The 22,776-nt window shown below is 43.9% G+C and overlaps 1 protein-coding gene across 2 annotated transcripts in view; it reads right to left on the reverse strand.

The window, feature by feature from the left end:
* The window catches only part of tom1l2b (target of myb1 like 2 membrane trafficking protein b), a 49,915-nt gene continuing 27,139 nt past the window's right edge, over positions 1 to 22,776 (reverse strand). The window contains exons 10-15 of one of the 2 annotated variants that reach the window (XM_084322712.1): positions 14,356 to 14,524; positions 13,451 to 13,580; positions 12,198 to 12,276; positions 9,442 to 9,501; positions 5,609 to 5,645; positions 1 to 1,023 (exon numbers count right to left, since the gene is read on the reverse strand). In XM_084322712.1, coding sequence (XP_084178838.1) covers positions 869 to 1,023; positions 5,609 to 5,645; positions 9,442 to 9,501; positions 12,198 to 12,276; positions 13,451 to 13,580; positions 14,356 to 14,524 — 630 coding nt within the window. In that variant the 3' untranslated portion in view covers positions 1 to 868. Of the gene's footprint in view, positions 1,024 to 5,608; positions 5,646 to 9,441; positions 9,502 to 12,158; positions 12,277 to 13,450; positions 13,581 to 14,355; positions 14,525 to 22,776 lie in introns of both variants that reach the window. The other variant, XM_084322711.1, reaches the window with a different exon arrangement.

Raw genomic sequence — 22,776 nt, forward strand, 5'->3', positions numbered from 1 at the left:
AACCGACGGAGCTAATGATGCTAATGATGGAGCATCGCCGTCGATTGTGTGATAGTAAAGGGCTAACCTTCTGTATTGTCACAGTGAAAGGGTAAACCAGGCTGTCGTGAAAGGGTTAACGACGGGGAGGGTAGTTCCTTTCCTTTACAAAAGCGCCAAGAGGTCGAGATGAACGCATGCAGTTAAGGGACTGAACAGTAAATAGGTAACCTATCTATTCAGGTAACTCACCATAACAAAACCGGGGCGACATATGATGATCACCCTTTAATGGAGGGGGAGGGGGAGGGGGGGGGGGGCTGATTCACTGAGATGTGTAGTGTAGTTAGTTTAATTCCTCTCCAGTCCATAAGGAGGCTGAACCCCCCCCCCCCCCCCCACACACACACACACACACACACAAAAGACGAAACTCCTTCACACACTTAACGGGGGAAGGAAGGAATGGAAAGAGACTTTTATCAGGGACAGACTTTTGTCCCGTTGTCTCCGTGTGTCTCCCTCCCAACGCCGGTTAGTCTTACAGGGGAAGGAGGAGGTCCACACCGTGCGGTCGGAAGTGGATCAACGCGGCGGCTCCTTCGGTCTAGTGATAAAACTAACTAACGGAAAACGTAACGTTGTCCCTTTTTCTTTTTAAAAGAGATAAACTACAGGGAGGAGGAGGAGCCCTCAGCAGCAGAGCTGGGTAACGTTGGGTTTAGCTGACGGTGTCGAGATGGAAGGATTCAAGTGATGGTTAATGTGTGTGTGTGTGTGTGTGTGTGTGTACAGCAGACTGTCTTGGGGGGGGGGGGTGCTGCTCAGCCGATGGGGTCATAGGTCAGGGGGCTCAGGGGAGGTCACAAAAAAAGCGGAGGCAGGCTCTCTACGCGGCGAAGAGAGTGTCCTCCGGCCGATCTGCCGCCTTCTTGCGGCTGGGGGTTCCCTGCTGCGCCGCTCCGGGCTCGCCATTAGGGGGCGACGGTAGGCTGGGAACCATCTCTGCAGCTTTGGCTCGCTCCTCTAGGAACTTGTCAAACTCTGGAGGAGAGCGAGAGGAGAGACAGAGAGGAGGAGGAGGAGGAGGTGGAAGAGGAGGAGGAGAGACGGAGAGGAGGAGAGACGGAGAGGAGGAGGAGAGACGGAGAGGAGGAGGAGGGCGAGTGGGGATAAAGGAAGACGTTTAAGAGCCTAGTAGTGAATGAGACTAGTGTGGAAGTTTCCTCTAAGGTCTCTGTTCAGACCTGCCCCCCCCTTCCTCTCCCCTCACCTGGTCGTCCCTCCCCCGCCCCCCCCCCCCCCCCCGCCCCCTTTTCCCAGAAATCTTAAAGAGGCAAGCTCACAGAATTGGGGGGAGCTTGGTTCTTCTCCAGTCAAGTCCTCTACTAAACTCTAGGGTTGTACCGAATGTCATTTTTTAACATTCGAAGCTTCTATTGAAGCATTCGAACGAAGCTTCGAATGTCTATAAAAAATAGAAAATTCATTAAAAAAAAAACGAAATCCTCAATTTGAATAAAGTGATTAATCTGATTAAATGAGTCTTTTTCTTTTATTAAATCAACTTTCTTTCAGTTTCGTCAACATAAATGATCCAATAAGGGCACGGTTGGTATGAAAGTGATGGTGACGTCTTATAGTATAATATTATAATATTAGTGTAGCCTAATCTTTAACTGCAACTGTGAAGAAAACCCCCATTGGTTTAAACAGATTGAATAGACCAAAAAAAAAAAAAAAATATATATATATATATATATATATATATATTATTTATTTTATTAAAAATAAAAAATTTGAATGTTGATTTAGAATTCGAATGTCAACATTATGATCGAAGCTTCGAAGCATTCGGTACAGCCCTACTAAACTCCTGAATCTAAACATGGATTTGATTGGCCATGTTTTAACCATAATTAAACTCTCTGGGTTCCACCACATGAGAATGTCCGGCCGGTGATAATTATTCACACGGTGGTGGGAACAAGAGTGGACAGGAACCCAACCTGAGCATAAGAGCAAAATGGCCACCGTGTTAAAGGAAAACTCCAACATTTTGGGAAATTCGCTTATTTGCCATCTACCCTGGAGTTAGACAAGAAGATGCATACCTTTTTCTTCTCTGTGCATGCAGTAGGGGTAGGAAGATGTTGGGAACTAGGCTAATGGAGGAACCCACTTCCAGTGACTGACGCTAAGCTAGGCTAACGGTGCGCGTCTTCCTACTCCTACTGCATGCACAGAGAAGAAAAAAGGTATGTATCTTCTTGTCTAACTCCAGGGTAGATGGCAAATAAGCTAATTTCCCAAAATGTTGGAGTTTTCCTTTAATGTGATGGTTGAAATGTCACTAAGCGGTAGCGAAGCGTCGATACTGGCATCAGTTTCAGATTCTGCTTCACTGCAATCTGATGCCAACAGCCACGTGTCACATGTCTGTAATCAAGAGCGAAGCGGCCTGCTCTTCTGTGTTATTGGCAGGCAGAAGCACGTTAGCTCTCCCTCCGATGGAGAAAAATGGGATTTTTACGACCTTAACCCTTTTCACTACCACACTACAGACGGTTAACCTTTCACTTCGGGGTAACCTTCTGTAGTGTGGTAGTGAAAGGGTTAACCCTTTGTCGTGTGGCAGTGAAAGGGTTAACCCTTTGTCGTGTGGCAGTGAAAGGGTTAACCTTATGTAGTGTGGCAGTGAAAGAGTTAACACCTTTGTAGTGTGGTAGTGAAAGTGTTAACCATATGTAGTGTGGTAGTGAAAGGGTTAACCTTATATAGTGTGGCAGTGAAAGGGTTAACCCCTTTGTAGTGTGGTAGTGAAAGGGTTAACCATATGTAGTGTGTTAGTAAAATGGTTAACCTTCTGTGGTGAAAGGGTTAACATTCTGTAGTGTGGTAGTGAAAGGGTTAACCTTCTGTAGTGTGGTAGTGAAAGGTTAACCCGTTGTAGTGTGGTAGTGAAATGTTAACCTTCTGTAGTGTGGTAGTGAAAGGGTTAACACTTTGTAGTGTGGCAGTGAAAGGGTTAACCCTTTGTAGTGTGGTAGTGAAAGGTTAACCTTCTGTAGTGTGGTGGTGAAAGGGTTAACCTTCTGTAGTGTGGTAGTGAAAGGTTAACCTTCTGTGGTGTGGTAGTGAAAGGGTTAATCTTCTGTAGTGTGGTAGTGAAAGGGTTAACATTCTGTAGTGTGGTAGTGAAAGGTTAACCTTCTGTAGTGTGGTAGTGAAAGGGTTAACCTTCTGTAGTGTGGTAGTGAAATGGTTAACATTCTGTAGTGTGGTAGTGAAAGGGTTAACCTTCTGTAGTGTGGTAGTGAAAGGTTAACCTTCTGTGGTGTGGTAGTGAAAGGGTTAACCTTCTGTAGTGTGGTAGTGAAAGGGTTAACATTCTGTAGTGTGGTAGTGAAAGGTTAACCTTCTGTAGTGTGGTAGTGAAAGGGTTAACCTTCTGTAGTGTGGTAGTGAAATGTTAACCATCTGTAGTGTGGTAGTGAAAGGGTTAACCTTCTGTAGTGTGGTAGTGAAAGGTTAACATTATGTAGTGTGGTAGTGAAAGGTTAACCTTCTGTAGTGTGGTAGTGAAAGGTTAACCCGTTGTAGTGTGGTAGTGAAATGTTAACCTTCTGTAGTGTGGTAGTGAAAGGGTTAACACTTTGTAGTGTGGCAGTGAAAGGGTTAACCCTTTGTAGTGTGGTAGTGAAAGGTTAACCTTCTGTAGTGTGGTGGTGAAAGGGTTAACCTTCTGTAGTGTGGTAGTGAAAGGTTAACCTTCTGTGGTGTGGTAGTGAAAGGGTTAATCTTCTGTAGTGTGGTAGTGAAAGGGTTAACATTCTGTAGTGTGGTAGTGAAAGGTTAACCTTCTGTAGTGTGGTAGTGAAAGGGTTAACCTTCTGTAGTGTGGTAGTGAAATGGTTAACATTCTGTAGTGTGGTAGTGAAAGGGTTAACCTTCTGTAGTGTGGTAGTGAAAGGTTAACCTTCTGTGGTGTGGTAGTGAAAGGGTTAACCTTCTGTAGTGTGGTAGTGAAAGGGTTAACATTCTGTAGTGTGGTAGTGAAAGGTTAACCTTCTGTAGTGTGGTAGTGAAAGGGTTAACCTTCTGTAGTGTGGTAGTGAAATGTTAACCATCTGTAGTGTGGTAGTGAAAGGGTTAACCTTCTGTAGTGTGGTAGTGAAAGGTTAACATTATGTAGTGTGGTAGTGAAAGGTTAACCTTCTGTAGTGTGGTAGTGAAAGGGTTAACCTTCTGTGGTGTGGTAGTGAAAGGGTTAACCTTCTGTAGTGTGGTAGTGAAAGGGTTAACTGTCTGTAGTGTGGTAGTGAAATGTTAACCATCTGTAGTGTGGTAGTGAAAGGTTAACCTTCTGTAGTGTGGTAGTGAAAGGTTAACCTTCTGTGGTGAAAGGGTTAACATTCTGTAGTGTGGCAGTGAAAGGGTTAAAGCAATGGTCTGAAGTCTACACTGTTTGGTAAAAGCAGTGGATTGGATCAGTACTCTGTATCAACACTCAGCATCTGTACAGAATGGTGGAGGATTGGATCAGTACTCTGTATCAACACTCAGCATCTGTACAGAATGGTGGAGGATTGGATCAGTACTCTGTATCAACACTCAGCATCTGTACAGAATGGTGGAGGATTGGATCAGTACTCTGTATCAACACTCAGCATCTGTACAGAATGGTGGAGGATTGGATCAGTACTCTGTATCAACACTCAGCATCTGTACAGAATGGTGGAGGATTGGATCAGTACTCTGTATCAACACTCAGCATCTGTACAGAATGGTGGAGGATTGGATCAGTACTCTGTATCAACACTCAGCATCTGTACAGAATGGTGGAGGATTGGATCAGTACTCTGTATCAACACTCAGCATCTGTACAGAATGGTGGAGGATTGGATCAGTACTCTGTATCAACACTCAGCATCTGTACAGAATGGTGGAGGATTGGATCAGTACTCTGTATCAACACTCAGCATCTGTACAGAATGGTGGAGGATTGGATCAGTACTCTGTATCAACACTCAGCATCTGTACAGAATGGTGGAGGATTGGATCAGTACTCTGTATCAACACTCAGCATCTGTACAGAATGGTGGAGGATTGGATCAGTACTCTGTATCAACACTCAGCATCTGTACAGAATGGTGGAGGATTGGATCAGTACTCTGTATCAACACTCAGCATCTGTACAGAATGGTGGAGGATTGGATCAGTACTCTGTATCAACACTCAGCATCTGTACAGAATGGTGGAGGATTGGATCAGTACTCTGTATCAACACTCAGCATCTGTACAGAATGGTGGAGGATTGGATCAGTACTCTGTATCAACACTCAGCATCTGTACAGAATGGTGGAGGATTGGATCAGTACTCTGTATCAACACTCAGCATCTGTACAGAATGGTGGAGGATTGGATCAGTACTGTATCAACACTCAGCATCTGTACAGAATGGTGGAGGATTGGATCAGTACTCTGTATCAACACTCAGCATCTGTACAGAATGGTGGAGGACTGGATCAGTCCTCTGTATCAACACTCAGCATCTGTACAGAATGGTGGAGGATTGGATCAGTACTCTGTATCAACACTCAGAATCTGCAGAGCCGCGACGCCTCACCTTCACTCGTCACCCCTTCCTCGCCTTCGTCTCCTTTCTGTTGAGAGGAGACATGAAAGCGTGTCACATCGGGCAACAAATTAAGTTTCACGAAAACTCCACAACCCCAAAACACAAACCAGGAATTAAGAGAAGAGCAATTTAGTTAATTGTCCATTAGCCCAGTGCCGCTAATTAAAACACAAGCGTCCTGTTTTTGTTTTGTAATAACTTACCAATCATTCCATGAGCATCACACACAGCATTAGTAGATTTTTTTTGTTACACAAACAGACCCATTTATCTGCTCCCAGTCGCTCACCCAGACGTGTGCAGTTAGTAAAAAAAAAAAAAGTACATGACATTTTAAACCATGCCTGCTTATCAAATTGAACACCACAACAATAACACTGTAGGGCTGGGCAATTCATCTCATTTCATTTTCAAATTACAACTTTGGCTTCCAACGATTATGAAAATAATATAATTGACTTTCAGCCAGGTCATGTTTTTAAGACAGGTCAAGCCTTTGAGCCAGGTCATGTTTTTAAGACAGGTCATGTTTTTAAGACGCGTCATGTTTTTAAGACAGGTCATGTTTTTAAGACGGGTCATGTTTTTAAGACGGGTCATGTTTTTAAGACAGGTCATGTTTTTTTCAGCCAGGTCATGTTTTTAAGACAGGTCATGTTTTTAAGCCAGGTCATGTTTTTAAGACAGGTCATGTTTTTAAGACAGGTCATGCTTTTAAGACAGGTCATGTTTTTAAGACAGGTCATGTTTTTAAGACGTGTCATGTTTTTAAGACGGGTCATGTTTTTAAGACAGGTCATGTTTTTTTCAGCCAGGTCATGTTTTTAAGCCAGGTCATGTTTTTAAGACGGGTCATGTTTTTAAGACAGGTCATGTTTTTAAGACAGGTCATGTTTTTTTCAGCCAGGTCATGTTTTTAAGACAGGTCATGTTTTTAAGCCAGGTCATGTTTTTAAGACCGGTCATGTTTTTAAGACAGGTCATGTTTTTTTCAGCCAGGTCATGTTTTTAAGACGGGTCATGTTTTTAAGACAGGTCATGTTTTAAGACAGGTCATGTTTTTTCAGTCAGGTCATGTTTTTAAGACAGGTCATGTTTTTAAGACGGGTCATGTTTTTAAGACAGGTCATGTTTTTAAGACAGGTCATGCTTTTAAGACAGGTCATGTTTTTAAGCCAGGTCATGTTTTTAAGACAGGTCATGTTTTTTTCAGCCAGGTCATGCTTTTAAGACAGGTCATGTTTTTAAGCCAGGTCATGTTTTTAAGACAGGTCATGTTTTTAAGACAGGTCATGCTTTTAAGACAGGTCATGTTTTTAAGCCAGGTCATGTTTTTAAGACAGGTCATGTTTTTTTCAGCCAGGTCATGCTTTTAAGACGGGTCATGTTTTTAAGACAGGTCATGTTTTTAAGACAGGTCATGTTTTTAAGCCAGGTCATGTTTTTAAGACAGGTCATGTTTTTAAGCCAGGTCATGTTTTTAAGCCAGGTCATGTTTTTAAGACAGGTCATGTTTTTAAGCCAGGTCATGTTTTTCAGCCAGGTCATGTTTTTTCAGCCAGGTCATATTTTTAAGACCGGTCATGTTTTTAAGACAGGTCATGTTTTTTTCAGCCAGGTCATGTTTTTCAGCCAGGTCATGTTTTTAAGACAGGTCATGTTTTTAAGACAGGTCATGTTTTTAAGACAGGTCATGCTTTTAAGACGGGTCATGTTTTTAAGACAGGTCATGCTTTTAAGACGGGTCATGTTTTTAAGTCAGGTCATGCTTTTAAGACAGGTCATGTTTTTCAGCCAGGTCATGTTTTTTTCAGCCAGGTCATGTTTTTAAGACAGGTCATGTTTTTAAGCCAGGTCATGTTTTTAAGACCGGTCATGTTTTTAAGACAGGTCATGTTTTTTTCAGCCAGGTCATGTTTTTAAGACGGGTCATGTTTTTAAGACGGGTCATGTTTTTAAGACAGGTCATGTTTTTTCAGTCAGGTCATGTTTTTAAGACAGGTCATGTTTTTAAGACGGGTCATGTTTTTAAGACGGGTCATGTTTTTAAGACGGGTCATGTTTTCAGCCAGGTCATGTTTTTAAGACGGGTCATGTTTTTAAGACGGGTCATGTTTTTAAGACAGGTCATGTTTTTAAGACAGGTCATGTTTTTAAGACAGGTCATGTTTTTTCAGCCAGGCTCATTCACTGCCAACAACGATTAAACTCGTTATTGGTCGCCAATCGTTGAACGCCAACAACGAGTATACTCGTTATTTGCTCGTTATTTCTTTTATTCGATATTTCCATTCATTATCCATCCAGGGAGCCTGGTGTTATCATGGGCCTGAGTCTGAGATCGCTAAAGTGCAATACCGGCCGCATCCTACCAGGCGGCGGTATCGAGCACCATTTGAAACCTTGTGTATTGGGCTGTGCCACACGCTAAACGCTCCGGGCACTCTTTTCTACTAACCTGAACCTAGGGCTTCACCCGATCGCATTGAATCGTTTTCGGGACCCCCGATTCATTATGCTGTGGTGGGTTATGACGTGGGCCAAATGGACATACGATCTACCAGATGGCAATCAAATAAGAGGAATATTCTTTTTGGAATCCCACCGGCCACAGGTAAGAGCAATTTAACGTCAATTTCAGCTTGATTGTGCCTTGTTTTCATAGCCATCGCCTTGATCAGCGTATGTTGTTGTAATAACGAATGCCGTTATTGACAATCAATTAATCAGAAACGACCCCCCCCCCCTTTCATGTTCCATTGGAACATAATACCAATCATATGCATTTGAATGTTTAATTGTAGCGTGTGTAGGGACGAAATATGGATTTAGTATAATACACGTCGCAGGCTACTAGCCTACCAGGAATTACCCTAGACCGCTCTAAAACCATACTTATATTCACCACGGTATAAAACGGGAATGTATGAATGGAAAAATTATTTCTTTTTCACATATTGAACGATACATACTCGATGTCAAATGGGCCATAGTATTGCATCCATAGCTATAATACAGAATATAGTTATAGCCCTGCAAACAAGGTGACGGACTCCATTGGTTTAATGCGTGGCAGCGCATAGCCATATCACGGAAACAGCGTGGCAGCCAATGAGTTAAGACAGATCATGTTTTTAAGACAAGTCATGCTTTTAAGATGGGTCATGTTTTTAAGACAGGTCAAGCCTTTCAGCCAGGTCATGTTTTAGTTTTTCAGTTGAATTGTATTTAAAGTTGAAGAAAATCCACCGTTAACCCTTTCACTGCCACACCACAGAAGGTTAACCCTTTACTATCACACTACCGACGGTGTTAACCTGCTGTTGTGTGTGGCAGTGAAAGGGTTTTAACCTTCTGTGTATTGTCGCAGTGAAAGGGTTAACCGGTTGGTAGTGTGGCAGTGAAAGGGTTAAAATATTTCATTTATTATAATTAAAATAGAAACTCCAAAGTCAACGAGTAATCGTGTTAAAAAAAAAAGTTATCTCAATAATAATATCTATAAGTAATATCTCAATTACTTTCAGATGTTTGCCATAACAGAGCAGCCCTCATTACCCTGTCAACACCACACAGTTAGCAGCCACAGAGAGAGCCCGGGAGGAGACACAAACACGTGATTGGTGACAAAAAAAGTGAGGAATGTGATGAAAACAAAGCAAAGGGAAGTGATGCGTTACTTCTCCTGACTTCAAAACAAGTCCAGAGTAAAAAAGGGAAAAGGGAAATACCACAGATCAAGAGGGGAGGAGCAGGAGGAGTGGGAGGAGTGAGAGGAGTGAGAGGAGCGGCAGGCAGAAATAAAATCATGATGGTCTCACCACATCAGTACACAGCCACTGCTCTATATCATCCATGACAGAGGCCTGGCTGCCGGCACTCTACAGGGTCAGCGCCAAGAACGCCACGCGTAGCCGGGAGGAGGCAGCGCCACGACAGAAACACACACACCCCCAAAAAAAAACACAAAAAAAAAAAACACAACAAAAGGAAAAATCATAATTGAACATCAACTTAAAAATGTGATTTAAAACAAATGAATATGATGAAATTAAAACCAACTAAATGTGAAACGGGATGGAATGGGTGACATCGACTATGGCTACTTTCACACTTGCAAGGCAAAAGTGGCCCAAATCAGATTTCCTTTGCTCATAATGTGACTCAGATCTGTTTTCAGTGTTAACAGCATAAATCACATGGAGTTTGGGCCACTTTCATATGTGGTCCTAAATAAGATACAGGTCTGATTTTGTTTTATTAGCTGGCCTCCACTGCACATAAAATTACACTCGTAAATTACAACCATAAACCTTAGTGTCACGTTCACACGTCCATCATCCTTATTGTTCATTAAGCTCATGCGGGTCAGTTCAGGAGCGTGATCAGTTCACACTGGACTCTGATATTGGCCACATTAAAAAAAACAACAGCCCAACAAAAAAAATTGGATCCGAGCACTAAAGCTTGCAGTGTAAACATAGCCTATGTGGCACACATTATATATACTGTATATACAGAACAGCCATTGATCTAGTGGTAAGACGAAGCTTTGAGGAACGTTCCACACTCAACACTAAACACTAACACATCCAAGCCTTGTGCGGATTCATCTTTGCGCGCCATGTTAATGCCAGCAATGATGAATATACCAGCAGGTTGATGACTTGACAGGTTGAAGACGATGAAGGGTAAAAAGGAGCTGTACCAGAGTAGGGCAACATATTCATATCGATCATCGTCTATATACCCGTGTTATCTTACAGTGTTTTTTTTCCCGGATTGTGATACACAATTCTGTTGTCTAAATTAAAAGGTGTTATAGATACTAGATAGATAGATAGAGAAAGTATTGATTTGTGAATGTATCATTTGAAATATGTTGGCGGGTCCAAAATGAATATTGTTGTTGTTGAACGTTTCGTGCATGTATCCTCTCCCTACTTCCCCATTTCACCACGTGGAATGCACCAGATTGGATAAACGTACTGCTAGTTGAGACATTATTTCTGACATGCCGGGACCTCTAATGGCACAATGTTATCTATAGCACCTTTAATGCAAAAAAAAAAAAAAAGAAAAAAGATAATATTTATTCAGATTACGCACTCGATTTTATTTCTTAAATAGGTACGTTTCATTTGAGCTTTGATGCTGCATCACACTTCCCCATTACCATGCAGTCCAATTTGATCAAGCATCGGTTTGAGTATCCAACATGTCGTTTTTCCTCAGATTTCCAACAGATATTGTGAAAAAGAAAGCCCTTCTAAATACTGTATATATATATATATATATATATATATATATATATATATATATATATATATATATATATATACACTAGGGGTGTAAAGGTACACGTATCCATACCGAACCATTTCAGTGTGTACCGTACCGAACGGCTGTGTACCGAACGAATACAACGGTATGTTAACCACTAACGACCGCCCACCGGGGGCTGTTGTTTTCCCACAATCTAATATAATTATTATTAAAAAAAATTCTCTTTACAAGTCGATTATTAATTTCAATATAGAATATTCGTTGACAGCCCTACAAGTACAATTAGTTACTGCACACTACAGTACATCACCCCTGAGTGGAACATGGAACATTCCCCCACTGTACCGAAAACCCGTACCGAACCGTGACTTCAAAATCGAGGTACGTACCGTACTGTGGTTTTTGTGTACCGTTACACCCCTAATATATATACACACACACACACACACACACACACACACACACACACACACATCACCCAGCCGTGTACCACGGCCAGGTAAAAAAGAGGACTCAAGTCCTTAGTCAGTCTGGTTAGTTGTTTCAGAGGACGAAAAAAACAAGAATGACTCGAAAGCAGAGAAGATGACTTGATAAGGAAACCGAGTTAATAAGCAACTCATCTCTCTGATTAGTACAAGAAACATAACCAAAAGACACGCCACTTCACTCATCTCTCCGATTAATACAAGAAACTAGGGATGTCCGATATTATCGGCCGATATTGGCATTAAATGTGATATTTAACCTTTATTTACCCAGGCAAGCAAGTAAGAACAAATACTGATTTTATTTATCAAATAAAGTCAAAAGTATGCATAATAATGTTGTGTTAATTCCACAACAAGAGATATGTAATGTTAATTACCTGAAATTATTCCGTTTTTTGGGGGGGGGGGGGGGGGGACCCTGCATATATCGGTATCGGTTGATATCGGTAGCGGAAATTAAGAGTTGGACAATATCGGTATCGGTAAAAAAGCCAATATCGAACATCCCTACAAGAAACATAAGCAAAAGACACGCCACTTCACTCACGCCACTCAAAACATTTGAAGTCCCACTCAAGAGACTTCAAAACACCAAAGTCATGAACCTAAATGATCCAGTGGGTTAGCTGGTTTAGTAGCAGGATTAACATTCTTCAAGGTCAACGGCACACACAAGGGTTAGATATGTCTGCACACTTCCAAGTGTAAATGGATATGAGAGTATTGGCCTGGAAGTGAAGCCTATCGACGTGTAGACTCACCCCTCCAACAGCGGGCTGTCTATTGACCTGTAGACTCACCCCTCCAACAGTGGGCTGTCTCACGTCCAGAGTTGGAGGGACACCACCTGCAGCATCCGTGTCTTCCACAGGAGGAGCCCTGAAACAGGAACAAACATGACTCACATCTTCTTCTACAGGGCTTTCCCTGACCAATGGTATAGGGTAACAACAGCGCCACCATGTGTCAAACAGGCGCAACTCAATGAATTAGAAAAGTGAGCAGTCTTCCCCATGACTGTGTAGCTCTCTGAACCAGACGGAGACAGTTCAAAGGCTCAGGAAACCTCTGCAGGTGTTTTCAGTTAATGATCCGATTAGCATGCGACACTGAGTCTACAATATTTTTTCACAATATTCAAATGTTCTGATATACGGAATTTTGGTTTTTCATTAGCTGTAAGCCATAATTATCAAAATTATAACAAATAAAGGCTTGAAATATTTCACTTTGTGTGTAATGAATCTATAATATGAGTGTTTCACTTTTTGAATTTAATTACTGGAATAAATGGACTTTTCCACGATAGTAATATAGTAAAAAAAAACAGTGTATTGTATTTGGTATCCTTAGAAAATAGCATTCTGCAAGAAAACAACACTTTCTCAAAAATGTGAGTTAAAGCTTGGGGCCAGCTTAGAAACAGACGCATCATTGTCCAATACATGATTGCTCTGTCTGTCCTCTGTTCCTCTGTGCGTGCATGCGTGCGTGTGTTTTCGTGTTCAACGTTAAACAATTGTGCAAACTTACACACTGTACTCAAATAAATAACTTACCCTTGTGTTTGCTGTTTTTATAAAATTTTTGTTTTTGAGTTGCAGGCAATTACAAATGCAAATGGCTGTCTTTATTGCACATTGTTCTGCCTCCCGGACGGGGGGCACAGACCCCCTCTCCAGGCCACCCCCTAGTTGCTCTGTTCTACTACACCTTTCCATTTCAAAATAAGAGTTAACGGCCAGAGCTGAGCAGCCTCAGTGGTGTGTGTGTGTGTGTGTGTGTGTGTGTGTGTGTGTGTGTGTGTGTGTGTGTGCGTGCGTGCATGCGTGTGTGTGCGTGAGACATAGATGGTAGAGAGGGTTGTGTGGATCAATATTTGGACATTGTTCCTATTGTTTCTATTCCGTTTGTTTTAAGTTATTTTGTTTTTGCACAAAGCACGGTCAAACAAAGAGTGATTAGGTATTCATAAAAGGCTATATAAATATAAAGTTGACCTAACGTGACTGGAGTGTGTTGCCTGATATTAGATCTCTGGACGTGTCCTTACGCCATGCGTGGTTCAGACACCACCGCGGTCCTGGTCTGGGCGAACATGTCGAAGTCGTCCTGGTGGCCTGGAGCTGCTTTACAGCTGGGCAGCGAGCTCAAGGTGCCGCTCACACTGTCTGCACCCACGTCTGAGGAACAACCAGTGACGTGTCAGAAGTACTGGACCATATTGGCCTATCACAGACATATCGGTGGATATGATGGCCGATAAGGTGCCGATATCAAAACCTTTTACAGAACATAATGCAGAGGAATGCTTGGGGTCGTTTAGAAATGGTGTCGTCGTCACAGTTTGTCCAGCAGAGCACGCTCTGACTCCATTGTTTACATGTACTCAGTCATAATACTCAAGTCATTGTTTACAATACTCTCGGTCAACACACAATGCATCTCATAACTAGCTTAAAAAAATATATATATATAATATATACCTACTTATTAAATAAAAAGATAAATTCATCATTAGTGAAGATTAAGCCATTTAGAACAGAATATAGAATATAATATGCAATGCAAACTAGCTTGGTTCCAGCTCAAATATAATAATACACATTATATATATATATATATATATATGAAGAATATCGGCCGCTGAATATTTTACTCGGTATCGGCCCCAAAAATCCAGTAGCGGTCGAGCTCTAATAATTACTCAGAGACAGTAGAGGGCTAAAGCCAAAATAGAAATTGTGCAAAAACAGCAGACAATTGGTCCGTTTCTCGTGTTCCCTGTAGACAAATAAGATAGGATGATAAACTCTGAGAGGAGGAGACTTTTTTCTTCTGATCCAGAGGGTCTCTGAATTGAATACTAAAACCAGCTTACAACGAGAGCTCGGCTAAAGGACGATACCCGTGGGCACAGGAAGCGGGGTGGTGGTGGGGGGGGTGTAGGTGACATACCGAGCCCAGCCAGTCTTGAGGCCAAGGAGGCAGGGGAGGAGGGCCTGGCTGCCGGCGCGGTGAGGGCGGGGGGCAGGCCGGTCGGAGCAGCATTAGACGGGTTACTGACCACAGCCGGGGAGCCGGGACCGAGGTCTATGAGGTTGTCCTCGGTGGCCTCACTCAGAACCTGGCAGAGAGAGAGAGAAGCCGGACAACGGCACAGCGGTCACGTCACAGGGAGACACCACTCCTACCCGTCAGTGTGGAAGCAGCACAGAAAAAAGCCTTTGGGGCACTGGCTCAAATGCTGCAAAATAAAAAAAACACTTTATGTAAGTCTGAGGGCATATAATACAGAACCTTAGACATGCTTAAAAAAAGGGAAAAAAAACATTAATAGCGTTGTTTGAAATGAGAGTAAATGTATGTACAATGTGAGACGGAGTTACTGGTTAACGCCAGGGAAACGTGAATGTCCATGGATAAGGGAAAGCAACTAATTATGCAAAGCTTTTTCTTAACTCATTCAGCGCCAGACCCGAGTAAAGTCGGGTTATCTCACTAGCAGCGGTTGAGCGTCATACCCGAGTATAGTCGGGTTTTGGCAATTTTTTTCTTTTATTCATTACAGTCTCACGGACCTCGGTGTTACCATAGGAAATCATTCTGAGACCCCGAGAGTGCAATACCGGCCGAATACTGCTAGGTGGCAGTATCGCCCACCTTTTGAAACCTTATTTCACACTGTGTGTCGCATCTAATGTCGCCCGGGCGGAGAATTTAGACCAAGCCAAGTAAATCGCTTCATCCGAGCACTTCGAAAAGCGTTCAGCACACTTGAGGCATATCTTGTGCCACTTCATGTCAGGGACCCGATCGACATCAATACTGGAAAAATCGTGATCAGACAATTGGAATATTCTTTTTGGAATAACCCCGATCAAAAGGTAAGGACTATCTGACATCAATTCCACCTTGATCCTACAATGATTTCATATCAATCCAGCCGATCAATGTATGTAGTATTCAAAACGAATGCTGTTGCTGGCGATCAAAGCATCAAAAAACTACCCCCCCTCCTTTCATGCATGCATTCATGATGAAACATAATACCTATTATATACCTTTGATTTGGAAATAGTAGCGTGTCCAAGCGAGCAACGCGAACGCTTTTAGCTAAATTCACATATCGCTCCATAACGCAGTTACCAGGAATTAGCCAGGATCACTCAAACTATACAATATTCACCACAGTATAACACGCAAATGTATACATGAACAAATGTATTCTTTTTCACATGTTGGACGAGGGATAGTTACTGTCAAATGAGCCATAGTATTGTCTCCATAGCTATAATATAGAATATAACCCTGCAAACACCGCGTTGCACAGTGAAAATCCCTATCTTTTAAAGCGGTGGCCCATTGAGTATAAGGATGGATAGAACGGCTGGCCGTGAATGAGTTAAGGGGGGGGGGGGGGGGGGTCCATAGCAGTGATGTTATTTCTGGCTATATTGTTGAAACAACTGAGGTTTGTACATATCTTCTCAGGGATAATGGGTGGGGAAGAATGAGAAAATAAAGAGTGACTCAAGACCATGGAACTCAATAACAAACATTTTGTCATCCCAATTCTTGGCAGGACTTTCAGTTGCTATAGCGACGATCTGTGACCTTGGGTGTTGGCTGAACAATAAAGCAAAAAACATGTTCCCCTTTAGAAGGTAGGACAGCAGGGAGGGGAGTAAGGGGGGTTCAAGGGGGGTATTATCCCTGGAGGAGTTGCTCTTAGCTAGTCGTTCACTCAACACAATGTTTCCCTCATGGCGAGATCTAAAGATGGTTTGCATCTCTCAAACCATAACCATGACTTGAGATGATGCAAAACAGTCTCCAAATGAAGGATATTCATTGTACTTCCATTACAAAAGGCTTTCTCCCATCATCAACCATTTAAACATCAGTTTGCACGTACCACACTTAAACAGATGTGTCCTTCAGTTATGAACACTTCCAGTGCCACTGGTTAACATGGTAAAACGTGGTTGAATGCCGGCACCAATCTCGGTCTTAAATTATGTGTCTAATCTGCCCATCGTTTATCAATGACTTGTTTGCAGTCAACATTGTCGAAACAGATTGTTTTTATCGCTTCATTTCCGTTTTATAGCATTTTGAAAAGCCCTCGTTTTCAAGGAAAATATAAAGATTCCGTGATAATCGGCATTATCTATAGAAGCGGGCTGAAATATCGATTCTCTCATTTCCTGATCGCACACACACACACACAGATATCTCTGTGAAAATAGCTCTGATTATCCTAAGACTGGTAAAATTAATTCCTTACCTCAGATCAGATGTTATCCAAAAAGATTATTCCAATTCCTGATCGCCATTCCAAATATCGATCGCGTTTATTGATTCAGCGTTGGGTACTGTAAATACATAATCCACGCGTTTTCCGGGCCGGCGATCACAATGGATTCTTCAGTTGTCTTTACGGAAAAGTAAAATGAGGAAACTGGCCCGCCCCCCGCCCATCAGTCTAAACTAAAGGGGTGCAGTTACACAGGGAGAGACGATAGGGGGCGGTATCTTCCCAATTTAGCTCAGAGAGAGTCTGCAACACTAACCTGAGGCTCGATTGATGAAATATGAATTCAAATCACCAATAAAAAAAAAATAGGACAAACAAACGCTATATAGCGTTGGCGGCACTCAGCGGTCGGCATGAACTAACGACAAAACGCGTTGCTAGCACTCAGTGTTAAGGGATGTAATAGTGTTTGTCAATTCAAAAAGAATTATAAAAAATATATATTTAGTCAGTATGAAAGTCAAATGTGATCTGAATAGTGAGATATTTTCTTTTTTCTTTTATTCTTTATTATTATTATCATTTAATTTTTTCTTGTTTAAACTGTGGATTGTTTGTTTCTTTGTATATGGTATAAATTATTATTTTGTGTAAATTAGGTTGTACGCCGACCATCAAGTAATACTTGTTTAGTTTAGGAATAAGGGGCAGGTAACTATAAGATTTACTCTTCTTCCTGCTCCTTTTGTCCATCGTATGGTATTTATGATTTTGTATGAAAAACGTTATGATTGTATTGTTTCCATGTGGCAAATAAAAACTCTGAATCTGCATCCAATATCAATCTGCCTCGGATTCTGGGAGAGTTACTGTGGGGGGGTGTGGCGTGGTCAAAACATGCCATATGGGGTGAATCAAATGTGTGTGTGTGTGTGTGTGGGGGGGGGGGGGGTGCGCATATTATTCAGCCATGTTTCAACAGCTCCTCTCGGGGTGAAAACACAGAGACACGCGGGACTCGTTACTCGGGGAGGGCGACAATACTCTCATACTTGCCTGCTTCAGCTAGCCATAATAAAAGAAGACACAAGACAGAAAGGAAGAGACACAATGAATACCATTAACATGCCCTGTGCTGGAAGACAGTAGATGTCGTATATCGTTGGCATGGTAACAGTGATTAGACTGGTAATGTAGAGTAACATGCAACTGTAGACCAGTGGTTCCCAAATTATTATTATTTTTTTTACCAAGGCACCCCTGAAAAGAAAACGAAAATATGTTTTGCATGTCGGAACTGAAGCTATGAAAGGAACACGCCAACATTATGGGAAATGCGCTTACAGTCTTCTCCAGAGTCAGACTAGAAGATACGTACAGTTTAAGTACAGGTAAGTACAGTTACTTTTGTATAATGTCCATAGCTCCGCCATTTTTCACCAGATTCTAGACGTTCACAGAAAGGTAAAGAAACAATATACGTTGTATTCTATGGCAATAACGCTGAGGTTTGTTCGACCCATGAGCTATATAAAACGAAAATCACGTCAGAAAATGTTTGTTTTATGAAATGTCGCCCTGGGTCTCCTCTTTCTTAGGACTACAACGATTTTACGAGTGCTTCTTCTTCTCACGTCGAAATCGTCCGTTTTACGATGCAATGTGCAGACATTTTTATAAGCTCATATTTAGCTAATAACACTTAAAATCAGTGGTAAACAAACAGTGCTGAAAATATACACTTTGACTGCTGTTTTGATAGGGTTAGGGTCTTTACTCTTGGCTACATTTGAAAAAGAAATGCAACATTACTTAATACGGACTGTGTTGTGAAGGGCCAGATTAAACCGAATATATATATTTATTTATATATATATATTTAATTGTATTTGTATATTCTCTAATATTCCTTGATATCCCTTGTATATTCCTTGTACAATATGCATTGAATATCCATTCTAGCCTACTGAACATCCCATAATAGTCTCCATTCTACTATTGGTCGAGACCTTGGTGCCAGGCTGCCATACCCCCCAGACCCAGTTCAAACGTACCGCTCAACATGTACGAACAAGTCCTAGTTCCGCGTAGGAATCTGGCTACCGCACCACTAATGGGACTATTTGTTCATAGTGCGTATATATACTGCGCTACTAAAGTAGGACTTCCTTTTTCAGTCCAGTTTCTTACCCTCCAATAGAGTCACAGACGTAAAGCCTCCCCGCGACGCCACGTGTGGGAGTAAGGCCAAGTTCGGCCTACCATCGGTATTGAGACATCGTGTATATTAATATTTGAATAGTCATATTTGGCACTATATCGTCGAGTTGGACGTAGTCTATTAAGCTAATAATAGTCTGTTAATATATAGTGCTTCGTGCGGTGAGAATACTACCGTAGTCAGCACCCCATCGTTTCGGGCAGAAAACTGGCTGCTTATCCAGGATGATCGACTCCATGTGAGATTGCACCCGAGGAGCCCCAGAGCCGACGAGCGAGTGGACCTGTATACCGGATTATTCTACCGACGACAGCCCGCCTTCCCAGGCACGGATTATGCTTTGTATACGTTGATTATTCCATGGATAAAGACCCCCGACACTGCCGTGTGTTGGAACCCCCCCCCCTGGAGAGGACGCAAGGTGAGGAGACGCTCTGCAAGACGAGGTCGCTTCACGTCTCTCCTCCGTGGACCGGAGGACGCCGGCCCACAAAGAGTCCATCTGCTTTCATCTGCGGTCCAAGGATCGCCGGCGCATTGAACGGCACTACAGTGGGTTCACCTGGGATACCCTTGGCCGGATGAGGCAGCCGGACTCTAGCCCCCCCCCCTTCCTACTCCTGTCGGCTTACAAGCGACCGGATTAACCCCCCCTAGTGTATCCAGTCTATAATCATTAAAGTATAATTGCTGTTATTCCTTAACTATTCCAGGTCGTATATGTACCACCTGCGCCTTCAGAGATTGGACATTCTCTATTGATATACCGACGAATACTCTTGCCATAAAAGTGCATACTAATTCCCATTCATAAATGTGATTGATTTGATTAAGTGCTTGCTCTACACACCATCGCTGTGTAGAAATAAAGACCTATTTCTAATTCGTACATTTGTGTTGGATCCGTTTCATCTACGTGACAGTGTTCATCATAATATATTTATGCCGAGTACTGGGTGGCCGAATATTAAGTACAAAGGTAGTGGTAGTAAGTATCATATCTAGTAATACAGTCAGGGAATTGTACCCCTCAGTTACAATTGGTCCTTCGAGCCGGAGGGTAATTAGTGTAATATTAATATAGTGTTATTAATATTGAAATGGCCTATGATGAACACTCCACGAAACGATCCTCCTAACCAACGCCCGCAGCGCGAACGACGGCTCCCTCAGTACTTAGAGGCTTACGCTGTCAGTCAACAACCTAGTCTTCTACTAACAGTAAACGCGGTAAAACTAGAAAGTAAAAGTATGTCTAACCCCAACGCCCAGACTACCCCGACCATAGAGGCCCCTACGGGTTCTAATGTAACTGACCAAGTTCACGGTGGGGACCAGTGGGAACCAGACATGACTTCACACCCCGCCAGTACTGAAGAAGTAGTCCCCGATGAGTCCCGGGAGGAATACAACGCTACCGAGAGAGAACTCGGCACGGAAGAAGACGGGGAGAGCACCGTGGAGATAGAGCTCCAAGGCTCCGCAAGGAGTACCCCGAGGGAAGGCTCCCCTATACAACCGCCTTCTCCCAGCGAGGCAGAGAGGACCCTACAGCAGGCCTTCCTCATCAGCCTGAACGCCGCTGCTGAACGCGACCGACTGCAGATCCAGCAGCGGAGCGAAGAAGAGCATATACGTCTAGAAATAAGACGCATTCAGAGGGAAGAGAATGTGGCCCGAGACCGAGCAGACAGCCAGCGAGCAGCTGCTGGTGCTCTACGGGACGCAGAGCGCGACAGACAGCAAGCGCAACTAATAGAACAGCTGATCAGACGGACAACACCCTCTCCCTCCGCCAGAGGCTCCAGGAACTCGTCTAGACACACCTCCAGGGCGGCATCCCCTAGCCGAGTAAACAACCCTGAACTTGACCAACAGACGAGGTCTATACCCCCCACAGACCACCTCCCCCCACCGGTCCAAGCGAGACCTAGCAACCGGGAAGGAGCAGCATATCCTGTGGAGAGGCTAAACCAGAGACTACAAGCACTGGATGACCTAACTGAAGACGAAGACGAAGAGGAGGAGAACCACGCCCGACGACAGCACAGCACTCTACCGGACCAGGATGTCCGGTACAGCCCAGGCTATACTCCCGCGGAGCTGCGCTACAGACCCCCGACTCTATACACGGGTGAGCACGACGCACGACCCGCACCGAGGAACAGCACCTGGACAAGCGGGCCATGGTACACTGCCGGTACCAGCCCATACCAAGGAGCGGGAGGAGACTCGCCTAGGAGGCCTCTCCCCCAACGCTCGCCGATGTATCCACAGTCAGCGTCATACATTGGCACGCCTATGGTACCCGACTTCACCCAAGAGAACCGGGCCCAGTATACAGAACTCCGCATGTGTCTGGAGACCATGTTGGTGGATGTATTGGATGAACGCCACAAATACGCCATCCTACTGAAGCACTTAAAGGTACCCCGCGCACATAATATAGCGCTCGCCTACGCGACTTCCACCACCCCATACACAGCAGCGCTGGTAGCATTGGACCAGAGGTATGGGCGCATATGGGATTACGTGATCCAGGAGATCCGACACATCGACCGCTTACCCCCAGCAATAGACAATCGAGCACTGGACGACCTGTCCATCAGAGTGCAGTCCCTGGTAGGGATGTTGGGAGCGCAGAGAGAGAAGGGGAGGCATGAACTTTACGCCAACTCAAATGTGGAAAGGATCTTGGAGAAGCTGCCGCCCGCTCGACAGGAGCGTTTTAGGCGGCAGAGAGACCACCGAGACCCGAATGGCCCCGAACCGAACCTCCTCGATCTAGCAGACTTCCTGGCGAGAGAAGTCAGCAGCCTACGGCTAGATACATTCGGACGGAGCACCCCTGGCTCCAGAGAAGGAACCAGACGACTAAATGATGGAAGAAGATCGGTGACTGTGATGCACCAATCGGAGTCAGTACCGAGCAGCAGGAGCCACAGTACCCCCTCCAGAACGGAGAAGTGGAAGATAGTGTGCCCCTACTGTGAGAAAGAACACTGGCTAGCGCAATGTGACTCCTTCCCCAAGCTGAACGCGGAGGAAGCAAGTCAATGGATAAAGTCCAACAAGCGCTGTTTTCGCTGTGCGCGCTCACACATGGCAGCCGAATGCCGCTTAAAGAAAAGGTGCACCAAGTGCGATGGAGCCCATCTGGACATACTTCACGACAGTAACAGACGGCGCCCTTCACCCGCACCATCCAGCAGCAAAGCGAGCGTCATGTACATCGATCCCGCCAGCAGCAGTGGAGCCCGAGTACTCCTAAAAGTAGTGCGTGTGACACTAAGCTACCAGAATAAAGTCCTGGACACTTACGCCGTCCTCGATGACGGGTCAGAGAAGACCCTTCTGCTCGCCTCCGCTGCGGCCCAGCTAGGGCTGCGGGGAAGCGAAACCCAAATGACAATTCGGACAATAAGACGAGATTTGAAGACGATAAAGGGCGAGAATGTCTCATTCTCTATCGCAGCAAGCGGCCAGCCTGAGCGACGGTACCAGATTACAGACGCTTTCACCAGCCAAGAAATAGGACTGTCGCGGTACACATACCCCGTCGCCAAGCTGATGGAGAAATATGCACATCTGCGCAAGTTACCGATCCCGCTCATAGACAATGCTATGCCGACCCTGTTGATAGGCTCCGACCATGCAGACCTCATTGTCCCGATAGACCGGGTTCATACCGGACCCCGAGGCTGTCCTGCAGCAGTCGAGACCCGTTTGGGATGGACTCTCCAAGGCCCGCTCGCCAAATCTCTCAACCGAAGTACAGCCACTAGATGTCTCCACTCCCGAGTCACAGAGGGAGAAACCGCACTCCTGCAACACGTAGAGCGGTTATGGACCTTGGAACAAATGCCCTTTAAGAACGGAAAGAAAGACATTCGCTCTA

This window comes from Notolepis coatsorum (genome assembly GCF_963971535.1).
Source record: "Notolepis coatsorum genome assembly, chromosome: 10".
NCBI classification, from domain to species: domain Eukaryota; kingdom Metazoa; phylum Chordata; class Actinopteri; order Aulopiformes; family Paralepididae; genus Notolepis; species Notolepis coatsorum.